The sequence below is a fragment of the Epinephelus fuscoguttatus genome, linkage group LG21 (assembly GCF_011397635.1).
Source record: "Epinephelus fuscoguttatus linkage group LG21, E.fuscoguttatus.final_Chr_v1".
Taxonomy (NCBI): Eukaryota; Metazoa; Chordata; class Actinopteri; order Perciformes; family Serranidae; genus Epinephelus; species Epinephelus fuscoguttatus.
In genome coordinates this window covers 37,651,978-37,667,053 of record NC_064772.1, presented here as the reverse complement: position 1 = coordinate 37,667,053, position 15,076 = coordinate 37,651,978, and the positions used below count along the sequence as shown (strand labels likewise).

General features: G+C 42.9%; 2 protein-coding genes across 2 annotated transcripts in view; one reads left to right on the top strand and one right to left on the bottom strand.

Annotated features, from left to right (window-relative positions):
- The window catches only part of plppr5b (phospholipid phosphatase related 5b), a 173,469-nt gene that overhangs the window by 10,168 nt on the left and 148,225 nt on the right, over window positions 1–15,076 (top strand). Inside the window, exon 2 of the mRNA XM_049565616.1 lies at window positions 4,666–4,753. Coding sequence (XP_049421573.1) covers window positions 4,691–4,753 — 63 coding nt within the window. The 5' untranslated portion in view covers window positions 4,666–4,690. The remainder of the gene's footprint in view (window positions 1–4,665; window positions 4,754–15,076) is intronic.
- The window catches only part of LOC125882018 (uncharacterized), a 381,147-nt gene that overhangs the window by 298,159 nt on the left and 67,912 nt on the right, over window positions 1–15,076 (bottom strand). The window lies entirely within an intron of this gene.

Sequence of the window (15,076 nt, the reverse complement as noted above, 5' to 3'; positions counted from 1 at the left end):
GAAGGTTACAGAGGACCTGGCTGAGAAACAGCAGAGCTGGGAGGCACAGCAGACCCAATTTAGGGTCAAAATGGAGCCAGAAATCAGCCAGAGAGACGCTGAGATCATCCGTCTCACAGAGGACAACAACTGCCTAATTCTTAAGCTCTCCAAAACAGCAGAAAAGCTGAGATGTAAAGATGCTGAGCTCCTCCAGAGCCAGACATCCTGGCAGGATAAATTACAGTCTCTGAGAGACAAGTTCTGCAACCTGGTAGAAATTCAACAGAGCTGGGAGGCACAGCAGACCCAATCTAGGGTCAAAGTGGAGCCAGACATCAGCCAGAGAGACGCTGAGATCATCCGTCTCACAGAGGACAACAACTGCCTCAATAACAAGCTCTCCAAAACAGCAGAAGAGCTGAGAGTTAAAGATGCCCAACTCCTCCAGAGCCAGACATCCTGGCATGATAAATACACCGCTCTGGAGAAGGTTACAGAGGACCTGGCTGAGAAACAGCAGAGCCTGGAAACAGAGGTTACGCAGCTGGTCGCCGACAAGGCGGAACTCGAAGACCTCTGTTTGTACATCAACAAGAAGAGGAAACGCTTCTTGTTGTTTCCAAGGAGGTCTTCCGATGACAGAGAGACCCAGCTGCAGGAGATGAAGATCAAAATGCAGCAGAAGGCAGCAAAAACAAGAGGAGCTGAGAAGATGGAGAAAGAAATGGAGGCTGGTGATTGTTAAGCTCAGACTGGGCATCAGTAGCTCCCATAGCTTTCTCAATTTATGTGGGGTTTTCTCCTGGTGCTCAGGTTCACCTGTCAGTGTCGGTCACATTTTTAAAAAAAAAGGAGGTAGAGGAGGAGGCAATTGTTGCTCAGCTCAGGCTGGGCAACAATTGCCTCCCAGACATGCCTGTGTCCCAGTCATCCAGGTCATGGTACTCATAAGTGCTATATCGTAGGCAAAGGGACACAGGCAAATCCATTTGCCTACGATATAGCACTGACAGCTTCCACAGAGGGTTTTCTCCTGGTGCTCAGGTTCGCCCGTTAATGTCAATGACATTCAAAAAAAAAATGCTCTAGAAGGAAGAACAAACTAGAGCAGATGAGAAGTAGGAGGTAGAGGAGGAGGCAATTGTTGCTCAGCTCAGGCTGGGCAACAATTGCCTCCCAGAGATGTCTGTTTCTTAGTCATCCAGGTCATGGTACTCATAAGTAGGGATAGACCGATATGGATTTTTTAGGGCCGATGCCGATACCGATTTTTTTTCCCATCACTCTTAGCCGATGACCGATTATGGACTGCCGATTTTCTTGAGCCGATATTTGGGGCCGATGCTGTTTAACAGTTAGAAGCTTTGAAAGTTTAAAACTTACCGTTGTCCTGAAGCAGCTTCCAGGGCTGCTTTCACCACTCTACCAGTGGGGGACGGGTAACGCTGCATGTGCGCTGCAGGGTCTTCTGACAACACAGAGCTGCCCGTGAATGCCTGTCTGTAAATCATGCCAGGGAAAAATAAATCCGTGAACCCACGCGCGTATCGGCCGATGCCGATACAAGTAAAAAACTCAAATATCGGCCCGATATATCGGCCAGCCGATGTATCAGTCTATCCTTACTCATAAGTGCTATATCGTAGGCAAAGGGACACAGGCAAATCCATTTGCCTGTGTCCCTTTGCCTACGATATAGCACTGACAGCTTCTGTAGATTATTATTATTATTATCTACTCACGGGTTTTCTCCTGGTACTCAGGTTTTTCCCGCCAATGTCAATCATATTAGACTATACCATCATTAGTCACAATAAAATGACATGAAATTGGAGTTCAATATTTTTGTGTCTTTGAATGAAAACAAACAGCATAAATACAATGTTATGACATTATGGAAGGTAAAAAGTGTAAGAACTGGTATCTGTTAAAGTTATGGTTTAAACATCTCTGAAACTGATCAATGAAACTGATCAATGAAACTGATCAATGACAAAATGATCAATGAAACTGATCAATGACAAAACGATCAATGTAATAAAAGATGTTCCAAATGGTCTTTAAGGTGCTGGTTAACAACAGGAGCTGGTTCTGTAGGGAACAGAAATGTAGCCAGACCAAAAACTCACAATGAAAAGTTCATCATATATTTATCTGTCTGAGTCACTGTTGTTGTTTAAGTCTCTCCTAAAAACATATCTGAGCTGTCTGTCTACTTTATTGATCTCTGATTGGTTTTAATTCCAAACATGCTTGTTTCCAGACATTTCCAATAACATTTAAGTCAGGAGTATTGTAAAGTCCAAAATTCAAAATTTAGTTAAAGAAAAAGATGGATGTAATTAGTTCCAAAATTTGCAACATGTTTTTATTTAGATAGATAGATAGATAGATACTCAGTACAGGTGTGTGGTCGACCCCGTGCGTCAGATTTTATATTTGTGGCCAGTAAGCGATTGAGTCTAATGAAAAAACGGTACGGTTCAAACAGATACTCAGTGGGGAAAGACAGCACATCTAAACGGGGTCTGAAGATCCTCTCCCGGCGTAAAGCATTGTGAATTAATTCTGCCTCGATATTGATCACATTTCCTACATATGATCAACCCATGTGTGTTTGCCAGCTTGCTTCAGGCTCGGCAGTAGGGAGGAGACAGGGTGAACTCAGGGTTCAAACATTTGTGTGGATAAAGTTAAAAATGACTGAGAAATCACAGTTTTGAAAAAGTCTCCACATTTGAGCTTGGCTCAAACTTGACGAGAGAAAGTAACATTACAGCCAATGAGAGGGAGAAGGGAGCTCTTGTTGCTTTAGGCAGAACATTTTAAACAGTGTAAGTCTCACTGCTTCAATGAGCACATCAGTGTTCAGGCTTTATTTGTCACATACATAGAATCCATGTAGTGAAATGTAAACAGTCGGCTGACTAGGGTTGGGCGATATGTTAAAAATTTCCAACCGGCCACTGTCCGCCCATCAACCGGCGGTTGCTGATATATTCGGCAGTTGTGTGTGTGGCGGAGAAAAAAAAAAAAAAGACAGCTATAACAGCTTAAGTTTTTTTTTGCCACATCCGCAAATTGTTATTTTATGTGATTGTGTGATTTTTGCACTTTATTTTTCCATTGTCCTTCGTTTATATTTACTTATTTGTTATCATAGGCTACTGTTACTGTGTAACTTTTGTGGACCGACCAACTGTTTATTCTGTTTGAATAAATTTACCTGCGCCTTATCCTCTGACTGTGGTCTTTAAAGCTGCCCTGTGGAGTTTTTACATATAAACCAGTGTCCGTTACATTACAGCCACTGCCAAACGAGTTCTGAGGATGATCATTGAACGCATCTCCACCACACAACAGTCTGTGGTTTGCTCAGAAGTGCTGTTGCCTCTCAGGAGTGACAGTATGCAGACGGAGTAGCGAACTGAAAAGTCACTGAAACTCACCCATATGCCGATGGACGCTCAGGTTTAGAGTCCTCACATCCCTTGTGGAGATCCAAGGGGAGAGGGGGTAGCAGCACAACTCCTCCTAATGGAGGCTGACGGCGTACATTACACCAGCAGCAGCAGCCTGAAGCGTTGATACAGGGCAGGATGGATCCATGCTTCCATCTGAATGTGGTTTTTCCAATCTTCTATTGTCCAGTTTTGGTGAGAAAACCCGTGTGAATTGTAGCCTCAGTTTCCTGTTGTTAGCTGACAGGAGTGGCACCTGGTGTGGTCTTCTGCTGCTGTAGCCCATCTGCTTCAAGGTTGGACAAGGTGTTGTTGCTTCAGAGATGCTCTTCTGCACACCTTGGTTGGAACCAGTGCTTATTTGACTTCCTGTTGCCTTTCTATCATCTTGAACCAGTCTGGCCATTCTCCTCTGACCTCTGGCATCAACAAGGCATTTTGGCTCACTGGATATTTTCTCTTTTTGGGACCATCCTCTGTAAACCCTAGAGATGGTTGTGCTGAAAATCCCAGTAAATACTCAGACCAGCCCGTCTGGCACCAACAACCATGCCACGTTCAAAGTCACTTCAATCACCTTTCTTCATCATTCTGATGCTCTGTTTGAACTTCAGCAGCTCGTCTTCACCATGTCTACATGACTAAATGTTAATGAGCTGCTGACACCCGATTGGCTGATGAGCTATCTGCATTAACGAGCAGTTGAACAGGTTCAACCATATAACTTAATTTTGAAAATCTTATTGGGTGTCTCTGGGGTAATACAGGAAACTCAACTCCGATGCTGTGGCTGGTTCACAAGAGAAAACATGAACAGTGGTTCCTCTGCTGGTTTGTTATTACAGTAGTTATCTAGTGCTGACATCCAGTGAGTAGTTGTGGGACTGCATGCTTTTCTTCTTGTGAAGACAGAATCAGTCACACAGATCCCTGTCCTTTAAAGATATACATTCCTTTAGTGAGTATGGACACCACCTCTGTGTGTCCAAAGACAGTGTTTCTGTATTGTTTTAAAGGACTAAAATGTTGAAACAACATATGTACAATATAATTAATATAAGCAGCTGGTTTATTGTTGTTGTTTGTCGTGGATCAAGACACATCAAGATGACCTCAGCTTGAATTCAGCCCAGAGTCTTTTGTTCTCATCCCCTGTTTTTTCCCCCCAGTTGTCCCCGTCTGTCACACTTGTCAACATTCAGTCTGTTTTCTTCTTCTGCAGTTCATGCCAATTAGAGGAAGTCGTCATGCCTCCCAAACGACTCAGTAGAAAGGAGCGAAGGAAACTGTACACATCACTGGCAGGCGAGGTAAGACATGTTTCATACAGACAGATAATGATGGATGCCTTCATCTTTGTGTAACTGATGTAAAACTAAAGAGCAACAATGTTGCCAGAAAATTAAATCAGGATTTTTTTTCTGTATGTTTGCATTTGCTGATTACTGTCTGTGCATTGAATGAGCTGTCAAACATAGTGCTTGTAATAAAAACACAGTACTTTGTCACCATCTAGTGGCAAGAGAAGTGAATCACATGCGACTGCAACATTGTGAACCAATCGGTATCAAGCCCCATTCAGTTTCTAACTATATTTAGAGGCTTTTGAAAAGTGTTTTTTAATGTTTATCAGACATTGGGACATGGTGAAACAGAGAAGCTTCCGTGATGTGATTTAAGACGTCACATTAACGAATTCCTTGAAATGGTTCTACATGGAAATGACTCACATAATAGTTGAGTTGATGTCCTGCAGTGTTTGACGACTTAGTTATAATCAGATAGAGTGAAGCACAACAGTAAGGGTGCAATGATGCTTTTGTTCTTCTTCAGCTGTGGCAGTATGGCTTTCAAATCACACTGGCAGTGTCTATGTTCTCCTCCTTACCTTTACCTGAAGACCATGTGTGGTCTTTGGTGATCATTTTTTTAAAAAATTATTTTATGACTACTTTTACTTCTACCTAAGCACATGTTTTGACAGAGTAACAGTAATTTTACCCACCTATGGTTCTGTCTTATCAGCACTGGAAGACACCCAGTATAACAGGACTCAGATTGGGATCATGCCCCCAAAGAAAGATCAGGATATCCCACGACATCTATCCCTCTTTTAATGTCCACAATCTCTCTCTGACTGTAACAAAGTCTGGCGTTCATTGTTAACCTTGGGCACAGTGTTTTAACAAAATAATGTACCTTGATTTAAGATTATTTTGTCAAACTTAAAGGTTCTGTGATTGACTGTCAGGGCATGACTAAAGCTGCAAATCACTATTAGCTCAACCCGGTCTCACTCCAAAGTAGGGCTGCAGCTAACGATTATTTTCATTGTTGATTATGTCTTTGATTAGTCGACTAATCATTTTATCGAAAAATGTGTTAAAATGTTGAAAAATGTCGGTCTGTCTCTCCCAAACCCCAAAATCTTGTCATCTAATGTCTTGTTTCGTACTCACGCCAAAGGCTTTTAGATCACCGTCATGGGAGAGTGTGTAAAGCTGCCATTATTTGAATGTAAGAAGCTGCAATAAGAGAATTTTGGGTACTTTTCTACGGAAAATGACTCAAACTGATCAGTCGACTACTAAAATAGTCACTGATTATTTTAATAGTGGATTGGTCATCGGTTAGTCGACTAATCGTTGCAGCCCTACTCTTAAGTTGACGAAAACCGGCATTTGGTCAGTGACTTCCAATGTCAGACAAAAAAAGCTGTCCTTTTATGTTGGCATGATATGCGGGCGATTATTGTTTAATGGCGCCCAGCAGTGTCAGGGGGAAACACGGCTGGATAACCATGAAAGTTTAGGTGGCAAGAGTCTGAGTAGGACAGGCCAGAGGGGTGGTGGATGGGTCCAGCAACTATTGACTTTCATCCACAAGGCCAGTGCTCGTCAGTTTTGTTCTGTCTCACTCTCCCTCTGCCATTTTACGCACGCTGTTTCTGAAATCTTCCACGATCACCTGCCCCTCGCATATTCATAATTCACCTACTTGACTGGCTCGTTGAGTGAACAGAGGACAAAATAACATCTTCAGGCAACTGTGACTAAAAATCGTCTACTCTTGATTTCATTAATTTTGAAATCATTTGACCTCAAAATCGAAATCGTGATCACCAGACGATTAATTTTGTTTTTTGTTAGACTTTTATTTATTTGCACATATAAATATAAAACAAAACAAATACATATACATATTGCTCTCGGTATAGAGGAAGATAAGGACATGTGCATCTTGACCTAACCATAATTTAAGCAAAGAAAAGAAATAATATTAGCATACCTGTATCAAACTGTACATTTCCTGTGAAAACAGAAGTGTATTTTGAAAACAGACAATGCATGTAACAGGCTGAAGTTGACACGGCGTCCCAGAACGTCAACAACCAACACACCCAGGGTACCTTGGACGTCATATGTGGACGTGGAAAGTCCATGACCAAACGTGGACATGTGACGAGGTCACAGTGAATGTCTTGATTAACTATGTACAAATGTGGTGGAGTAATGAGCAGTGTGTGCCTTTCAGCGTTCATGGAGCCTTCACAGATGTGAAGTTACCCATGATGCCACGGGCACTAACACTGCACCATACCATCACAGATGCTTTGAGCTTTGAGCTGGTAACAGTCTGGATGGTCCTTTTCATCTTTAGCTGGACATGACGTCCACGATGGACTGGTCCGACCACGTTGTGTCAGTCTGTCTCAGATGAGCTCAGGCTCAGATGAGTCAGTGTTTCTGGATGTTGTTGATATCTGGCTTTCAGTCTGCATGGTGAAGTCTCCACTTGCATTGTAGGTGCAGCGATGTGTTTACTGACAGAGGTTTTTCCAAAACGTTCCTGAGCCCATGTAGTAATATCCTTTATACAGTCATGTTGTTGTTTTTTAAGATATTTTTTCGGGCATTTTTAGCCTTTATTCAATAGGACAGGTGAGCATGAAGGGGGGAGAGAGAGAGGGAGTGACATGCAGCAAAGGGCCTCGGGCTGGAGTCGAACCCGGGCCGGTGTGGCAACAGCCCTGTGCATGGGGCGCCCGCTCCATCACTAAGCCACCAACGCCCCAGTCATATTGGTTTTTAATGCAGTGCAGTCAGTGTTCATTTTCAGTTTAGCCCCGTACATGCAGAGATTTCTCCAGATTCTCCAAAGCTTTTGATGATTTTATGGATTTCAGATGGAGAAATCTCTAAATTCTTTGCAACTATGTGTTGTTTTTAAACTGTTGGACTGTTTGCCTTTGCATCTCTTTCATAAAGTGACTGTCCTTGCTTGTGAACAGCTGAGCCTTTGAGCATGCCTCTTGAATACCCAGACATGACATTCTCACCTGTTGCCAATTAACCTGTTCACCACCGGATCGTTCCAAACAGGAGTTTTTTGAGCATTTCACAACTTCCCCAGTGCTGTGTTGCCTCTGTTTTTTGGAACGTGTCAAATTCAGACTGCATATTTACAAAACAAAGTGAAGTTTATGAGTTTGCACATTAGATATCTTGTCCTTAATAATCATTGCATTCTGTGTTTATTTACGTCTAACACAGCGTCCCAACATTGGGGTTGTAGAAAAAGCCTGGAAAGCATTACTTTTCTTCAAAATTACAGCCCAACTAAAAAAACAAACACCACACAACTTGCAGATGTTGTAGCTGCTGAATTCAGATTGTAGATTTAGGAGGTACCACTTCATTCTGAAGTAGTTTTTTTTTTAAAAAGCTGACATTGAGAAAACGATACTGGTGTTTTTGAGGACAGCACATTTTGAAGGTGAACTGCGAAGTTACTTTGATTCATCCTTTGTGATATTTCTTCAGAAATGTTAGCAGGCTCTTTTCAAGTATAAGCATTGCTCTGGAACATAATGAAATGAAAACAAGAGGGGAAAAAATCTTCCATTTTTTACCTCCCTCCTTTGTCACTTTCTACTTTTGAACACAGCTCATTATTAATGCATGGTACCCAAGATGTGAACCGGCTCAGAAAGCAGCGAGGCAGAACAGTTAGACAGCAGAGAAAGTCACAGACGACTACACAAAGTTAGGCCAACAGCATCAAATGAAAAGTACAGAACCAGCACGTAAGAACTGGCCTGTTTGCACCAAAGCCGAGCCAATCAGGCGCCCTTATCTCCACAGCGCTCCGCAAAGGACGCCATCACTCTCATCTGCCTTCAGTGTCCGTATCACTGTGAAAATCAAAAAGTCAGTGTTGTAGCCTCTCGCCCTGCACAAAGTATATTTAATGCAGCTACTAAATGTTCATAGAGTTAGCTCACTATGGAATTAATTAGAGCCTGTTTTACTTTCCCTGAGCGTGGTGAAAAGGACATGCTTACAAGCAGCATAGGGACCAAATTAAGATGAGTGCAGTTATTTTCATTGATGATTTATGTATTAATCTGTCTATTTTCTAAGTAAAAGAACGTTTGGCTGAACGCCATGGGGAAATAATCTAATTGTGATTTTTTTTTTAAACCAATCTCGTGATTGCGATTCAGTACGCAGTTCCTTATCTTCTGTATTATTCACTATACACAAGCAATGAGTCATTCTATAGTATGACACACACCACAGTGGAGACACTCAACATATATATTGAATTTGATGCATCGTTCAGAACTCGTGCCAACCCAAACCAACGATGTGTTAGTTTGCCTCTACTGTCTTACTCCCCTGTGTGCGGCTCTCAGCCCCAAACCTGCTGGGGTCATTTTTAAAAATACCTCACAGTTATATCGTCTCATTGTTAGTAGTGCTGGAGCCATGCCTCTATGGGTGACATTGTCCGTCAGTTCACCGTTCGGTCCAGACTAAATATCAGTCCGATATCAGTATCATCAACAGCTATAGGATGTATTGGTAGGGTTGGGTATTGTTTGAATTTTAGCCATTCTGATTCCGATTCTGCTTTCCAATTCCGGTTCCTAACGATTCTCGATTCCGATTCTTTGAGGGGCGGGGTCAAAAAATGTCAAATGCTTATTTCACACAATTTTTTTAAAAATTATTTTTATACACCTTTCCACAAATCGACTCACATTCAGTCAGTCATTCACATTCTGCAGGGAACTAGCAGGTATAAAAAACAGAATAGAAACAGTTTAAGAAAATAAGCATATCTCAGGCCTTCTCAGGCAGTAGATGTGAACATCCAGCAGATTGTGTTTCCCGCATTAAAGAAAACTTATTCACCCGGTGTAAAGGAGGCCTCCATGGAACAAACAGGTATAAAAACTACCAACATTAACAGTTTTCGTTCAGCATAAATAAGCATATCTGCCTTCTCAGTCAGTATACATGAACGTTCAGCACTGATTGTGTTTCCCGCAGTGGAGAAAACTCGTTCACTTGGTGTAGAGGAGGTCTGTGCACATAAAAATGAAAAGGCCATGTCTGACGAACAAGGATACGTCGTTTGCATGTTCCACCACCAAGCAGCAGGGTCATCAGATGTAACGATGGGTGGCATATCCTTGTACATCTGCAACTCCTTCTCAACTCTGTCCTGGATGGATGTGGAGGTCTGCAGTGACGTCATCTTCGTCAGCAAAAACCTCCTCCAGTGGAGTCATCCTCACAGTTTTGCAGGGAGGTGGCTGCAAAACAAATAACGAACAAGCTTATCCAAACAAGTTCCAGCATCCATAGATAACAATTAAGATTCAGAATCTATCAAATATAATTTCTGCTATCATAGGCTTACATGCTCCTCTTCCTCACTCTCCACTCCTTCCTTGTCGCCCTGGCTCCTCTCACCATCTCCTCCACAATCATGCACTGTTAACTACAGACAACATTTGGCATTTAGATAAAACACCGTAATGACTGAGGAGAGACGGTGTTTGTGCATGAATGACATTTCACCTGTTCAGTGTCGGGTCAACTTTCCAGCCAGGAGCCTCTCCTTGATCCGATCCCAGACAGTGGCATTGTCAGTCATCTTCTAGGTGTACTTGGGGTTTAAAGCACTGAGCATGTTTCTATAAACACAAAAACAAACATGACATAACGTTACTGTTAGTGTGAGTCAGGGGCAGGTTGCTAACAAGTTAGCTAAACTATTTTCTTACCTGAATGTCGGTGCTTCAACTTCTGAGAAGGGATGCAGCCTTTTCACCACATGAGCCGTGACTTTTCTGTGGCACTCCTCAGCTTTCTCCTGTGACAACTTTGAGTTTCATGTTGTGGGACCAGCTTGTTAGCTTGAGCAGTAACGTTAGGCCGTAAACTCTGCGACTGCGAGCTTTCATCTACAAAAACACATTTGGCGTGGTTGCTTATTAAATTTAGAAACTAAACAAACGTTATTTAAATCTTCAATAAAAGTTCACTGAACTTACCCGACTGCGAGGGCTCCGACGAGGAGGTGCTGGCTGTTGGCTGAGCCGGGCTGACGGAGGAAGACGAGGCTTGTGAGGAGGAGGGAGTCCGGCGCAACATGTCAAACACAGTACATTCTTTGATTTGTATACCGTGCTGCTGGCGAAGATGTTTTGCCATATTCGTGGTGCATCCTCCATTGCACGAAATACGTTTGTCACAGGTGTAGCACTGTGCTGAACAGTCATCCGTTTTGACAAAATGATGCCACACTTTAGAGCGCCTGCTGCGCTCCATGATGGCAAACAGCTTATGTTATACAGGTTTGTATCGTGTTTTCAACAAAGAAAATATCCATGTGCAGTCCAAAAAGAGTGGCGTGCCGCGAGGGACAATTTTTAGGAATCGAAAAATTTCTTAATGATTCAGGTGGAACCGCTGAGAGCACCTTGAATTGCACTTCACTTGCACCCGCAGTTTGCTCCGTCTTAACGTCCTATTCACAAAGGATATTGCGCTAATGATATACCTGCGTAAACACGCCCACAAAGTTTGGCAGCTGAGTGCAGTTTGCCCCTGATTGCAATTAGCCGCATGGCATGGTAAGTGTTTGGCAAAGTACTGAATACTGTATACCCTCATGTAGTGATGTCTGCTGGTGAGTCAGTCTAACAGTGTGGGATGGGTTGAGGCTGTGGATTTGACCCAGTTTGACCACTTTATCACTATTCCCTCTCACTTGGAGCTGTTTTTTCGTTATCTTTTGAATTTAATATGAATTATGGAACCGTTTTTGTTCACGTTTGTTTCCCCCGTTTCGTAAAATAAATTATTGAAAGTAGCTTTTGAAGCGCGTGACAGAAGTGCGTTTTGAGAACGACCGCAGACTGTCACCTGTTCAACGCATCAATGTCTTCGGATGCCATTAAAGTAATAATGATTATAATAATAATGTCAAAATATTATTTACAGACTGATTTAACAGACGATCACTGCTGCCATGATCACTGGAAAGTCTGGGCGAGAGGCTTCCACAGAGGAGCGCCCAGTTTGCACCAGCTTTCTAAAGACGTTATTTACTTCACTCAAACTGCGTGTGGCTGTTAGCGCTGGTGTTAGTGAATAAGACGTTGTTTATCAGTGAGGCTCATTTGCATAGAAACGGGAAATTTTTGCGCCAAATACATGCATATTACCTCATTTAAATACGAGCAAATAACACCGGAGCACCGAGACGCAATCTGCTTGGCAGCGCAGTTAGTGGAGCATTTCACCCTCTGCGCGTGCTTTGTGAATTAGACGGTATCTGTTTGCTCCATTTTTACCAGTTTAGCTGCCGCAAAAGCCACGCAATCCTTTTGTGAATTCGGCCCACAGTGTTTGCTAGAATAAGTAATGCTAAAAATTTGTCATTGATTAACGTTCTGTTAATCCGATTGGCTGTCTGTCCTCTCTCCTCTCCTTATTTCCATTTTGTCCCTTCTTCCTTTCTTCTTTTCTTTTCTTTCTACATTTTGATGTATTGTCACTTGTTCCACTTTGGATCTATGAAGTTACTTCAATGCGAACATTGAGTATAAATGGTCACATTGTTTTTTCTAAGCCACTGGAAGGAGACTCACACACATACACAAAAAGAGACTCGTGATCAAGATACGTCACACTCACTGCTCCGCCCATCCAGATCACTTTCTGCAAACCACAGCTATATTAAGTCTTACTTTGTGACCATGGAGCACTGCTGTGACTTGCAGATATTATTGATATATGAACTGGAGAGCTGTTCAAGTGTTTGCAACTTACAGTGAATAAATCATGTTTAACGACGCCACTGTAACAGTTAAGCTTAATGAGATTAATGACAGCGTGAGCAGAGAAACGTTTCTTTGTACCTGTGGGGCTCCATACTGTGACTGTTTAGTCACATTTTGCCACCATGGAGCACCACTGCGACTTGCAGATATTATTGATATATGAACTGGAGAGCTGTTAAAGTGTTTCCAGCTCACAGTGGGTACATCCTCCTCGTTTCATGGCGCAGTGGCATCAGTTTGACTTTGTGCCAACTGCTAACAGCCGACTGTTGCCCGGAAGCTTCAAGTTCACGGCAAAAACATAAACACCTCTGGCCTGAGACGAGCTGGGTGCCTCAAAATAAAAATAGTGGCTAAGCTTGGATTTATTTTATTATAACAATACAGCTACGGTCCGGGCGCCGTCTCATTCCCTCTTCCTCTCCCTGCAGTTTCTGTACTCATAGAACTGGGGTTACATCCAGTAACTACTAGTCTTCTTTTATGATTTTGAGTGGCGGCAAACACTTCTCCGTATGTGCTGTATTTTCCAAGATGAAATACTCATTTTACAGACACTACAAGCAGCACTGTTGTCATCTTTTGACTTTGACGTCATTGTTGCAGTGCACAGCTGTCAGAAACACATGCAGGCACCAGTAAAAGAAACCAGTAAGCTCGGAGGCATACGATTCCAAAGGATCAGACAACTTGGAACCAGTCCTCAACTGAAACTGAAACTGATTCTTGATTTCCATCCGTAGGCATGAATAGATCCATTGAACTGTTGTAATGACTCCAGATGATGACGGTAAAAACTGTTCATTAACAGCTGCTCAGAAGGTAAAAACAAACTCCTGTGCATCAGGCAGATGTGATGGTGTATTTAATTGTGTATGAGCTGTGTGATTACTGTGTGATTAATTGCACTCAGTTGCATCATGGGGGGTGTGGGTACAGAGGTGGGTGTTTACCAGACACAGCGGCTCCAATGAAAGATGCTAACAAGTTGCATTGTGGGAAGTGTAGGATCTCATATTTTTGGAGCTTGACTCATCCTGTGGCCTCGGTTGCACAGATCTTTTAACCATTCTTTTCTTTTCTGTCTCTTGTGAGCCAGTTTTTGGAAGAACAATAAATAAATCACTGTCAAACCCTTTAATGAAAGTCTGCCATTGGTACAATCTAGGGTAAACAACAGCGCTGTGCCATTTTGTGGGTCTCCTGTGACATTGTAGCCTTCTCTTGCCCACAGCCGGGGGCTATATTCAGTGCATTTATTGCTGTTTGTGTCCAGAAAATCACATCAAAGAAGCAGAACTTGAAAAGGGCCATAGCGATGCATCATAACACATTACAGTACATTTTGTGTATTTGTAATAGAAAACCTCACCCCTTGGTTTCTGTTTGCTGCCTCTTCTATCCTCTGAGAAACATGTGTTTTATAATGGAACTGCTTATAAAATTGCACCATCAGTGGGAGAGATTAGTGAGCAGTGGCGGTCATCATCATTCAGCTCATGTCATTCGTAAACTGATTTGAAGCTTCTGTTGGGCTTTTACACAACCAGCTGTGAGGGTGAGGGAGAATAACTGTGTTATCCATCCTGTGTCATTTCTTATCACTGGCAGTTCTGGTCTCATCACATGTCTGGCAGCAAGGCATTTAGAATACAGATTTGGTTTCTGCTTAATCATAAACAGTGTGTGTGTGTGTGTGTGTGTGTGTGTGTTGTCATGTTTCTGACATTAAAAGAATGATTCAGTCACAGTGGGACTGAGCTCTTGCTGTTCAGGGATTCACCACTGGAGGGCGCAGCCTGTTCCCTCACTGGAAGGCAGGGATGGAACGAGGGTTATACAATTCACACTCTGTAGTTTGTTGCACATCTTTGCTTGAATTATTCTGAGACTGATACAAATATGGTAAATGGTGACTTTTTACTATACGAGTCACATTCACACACTGGAGGCCGAGGTTACCATACAAGGTTCCACCTGCTACTCAGTTTTCCACACACACACACACACACACACACTGATGGAACAGCCATCAGGAGCAATTTGGGTTCAGTATGTTGCTCAAGAACACAACATGTGGACTGAAGGAGCTGGGGATCGAACTGCTGATCTTCACATTAGAGGACAACTCGCTCGACTTGTAGTGTAGTGACCGACAGAATGAGATACGCGGGTACAAGCAGCTCTCTTTCCTCTGGAGGGGGTCTGGGCTCAGCCATAGAGATAGGGTAAGGAATTCGGAGTAGAGCTGCTGCTCCTTTGCGTCCAAAGGGGTCAGTTAAGGTGGTGCGGGCATCTGATCAGGATCCTCCTGGGCACCTCCTGGGATGTTCGGGGCACGTCCCACTCGGTAGGAGGCCCCGGGGCAGACCCAGAAGGGGATTATAGATCTTATCTGGTCTGAGAACGCTTCAGGTCCCCCAGGAAGAGCTGGGAAGCGTCACTGGGGAGTAGGGCTGTCAACGAATATTCTAAATTCAAATTTAAATTT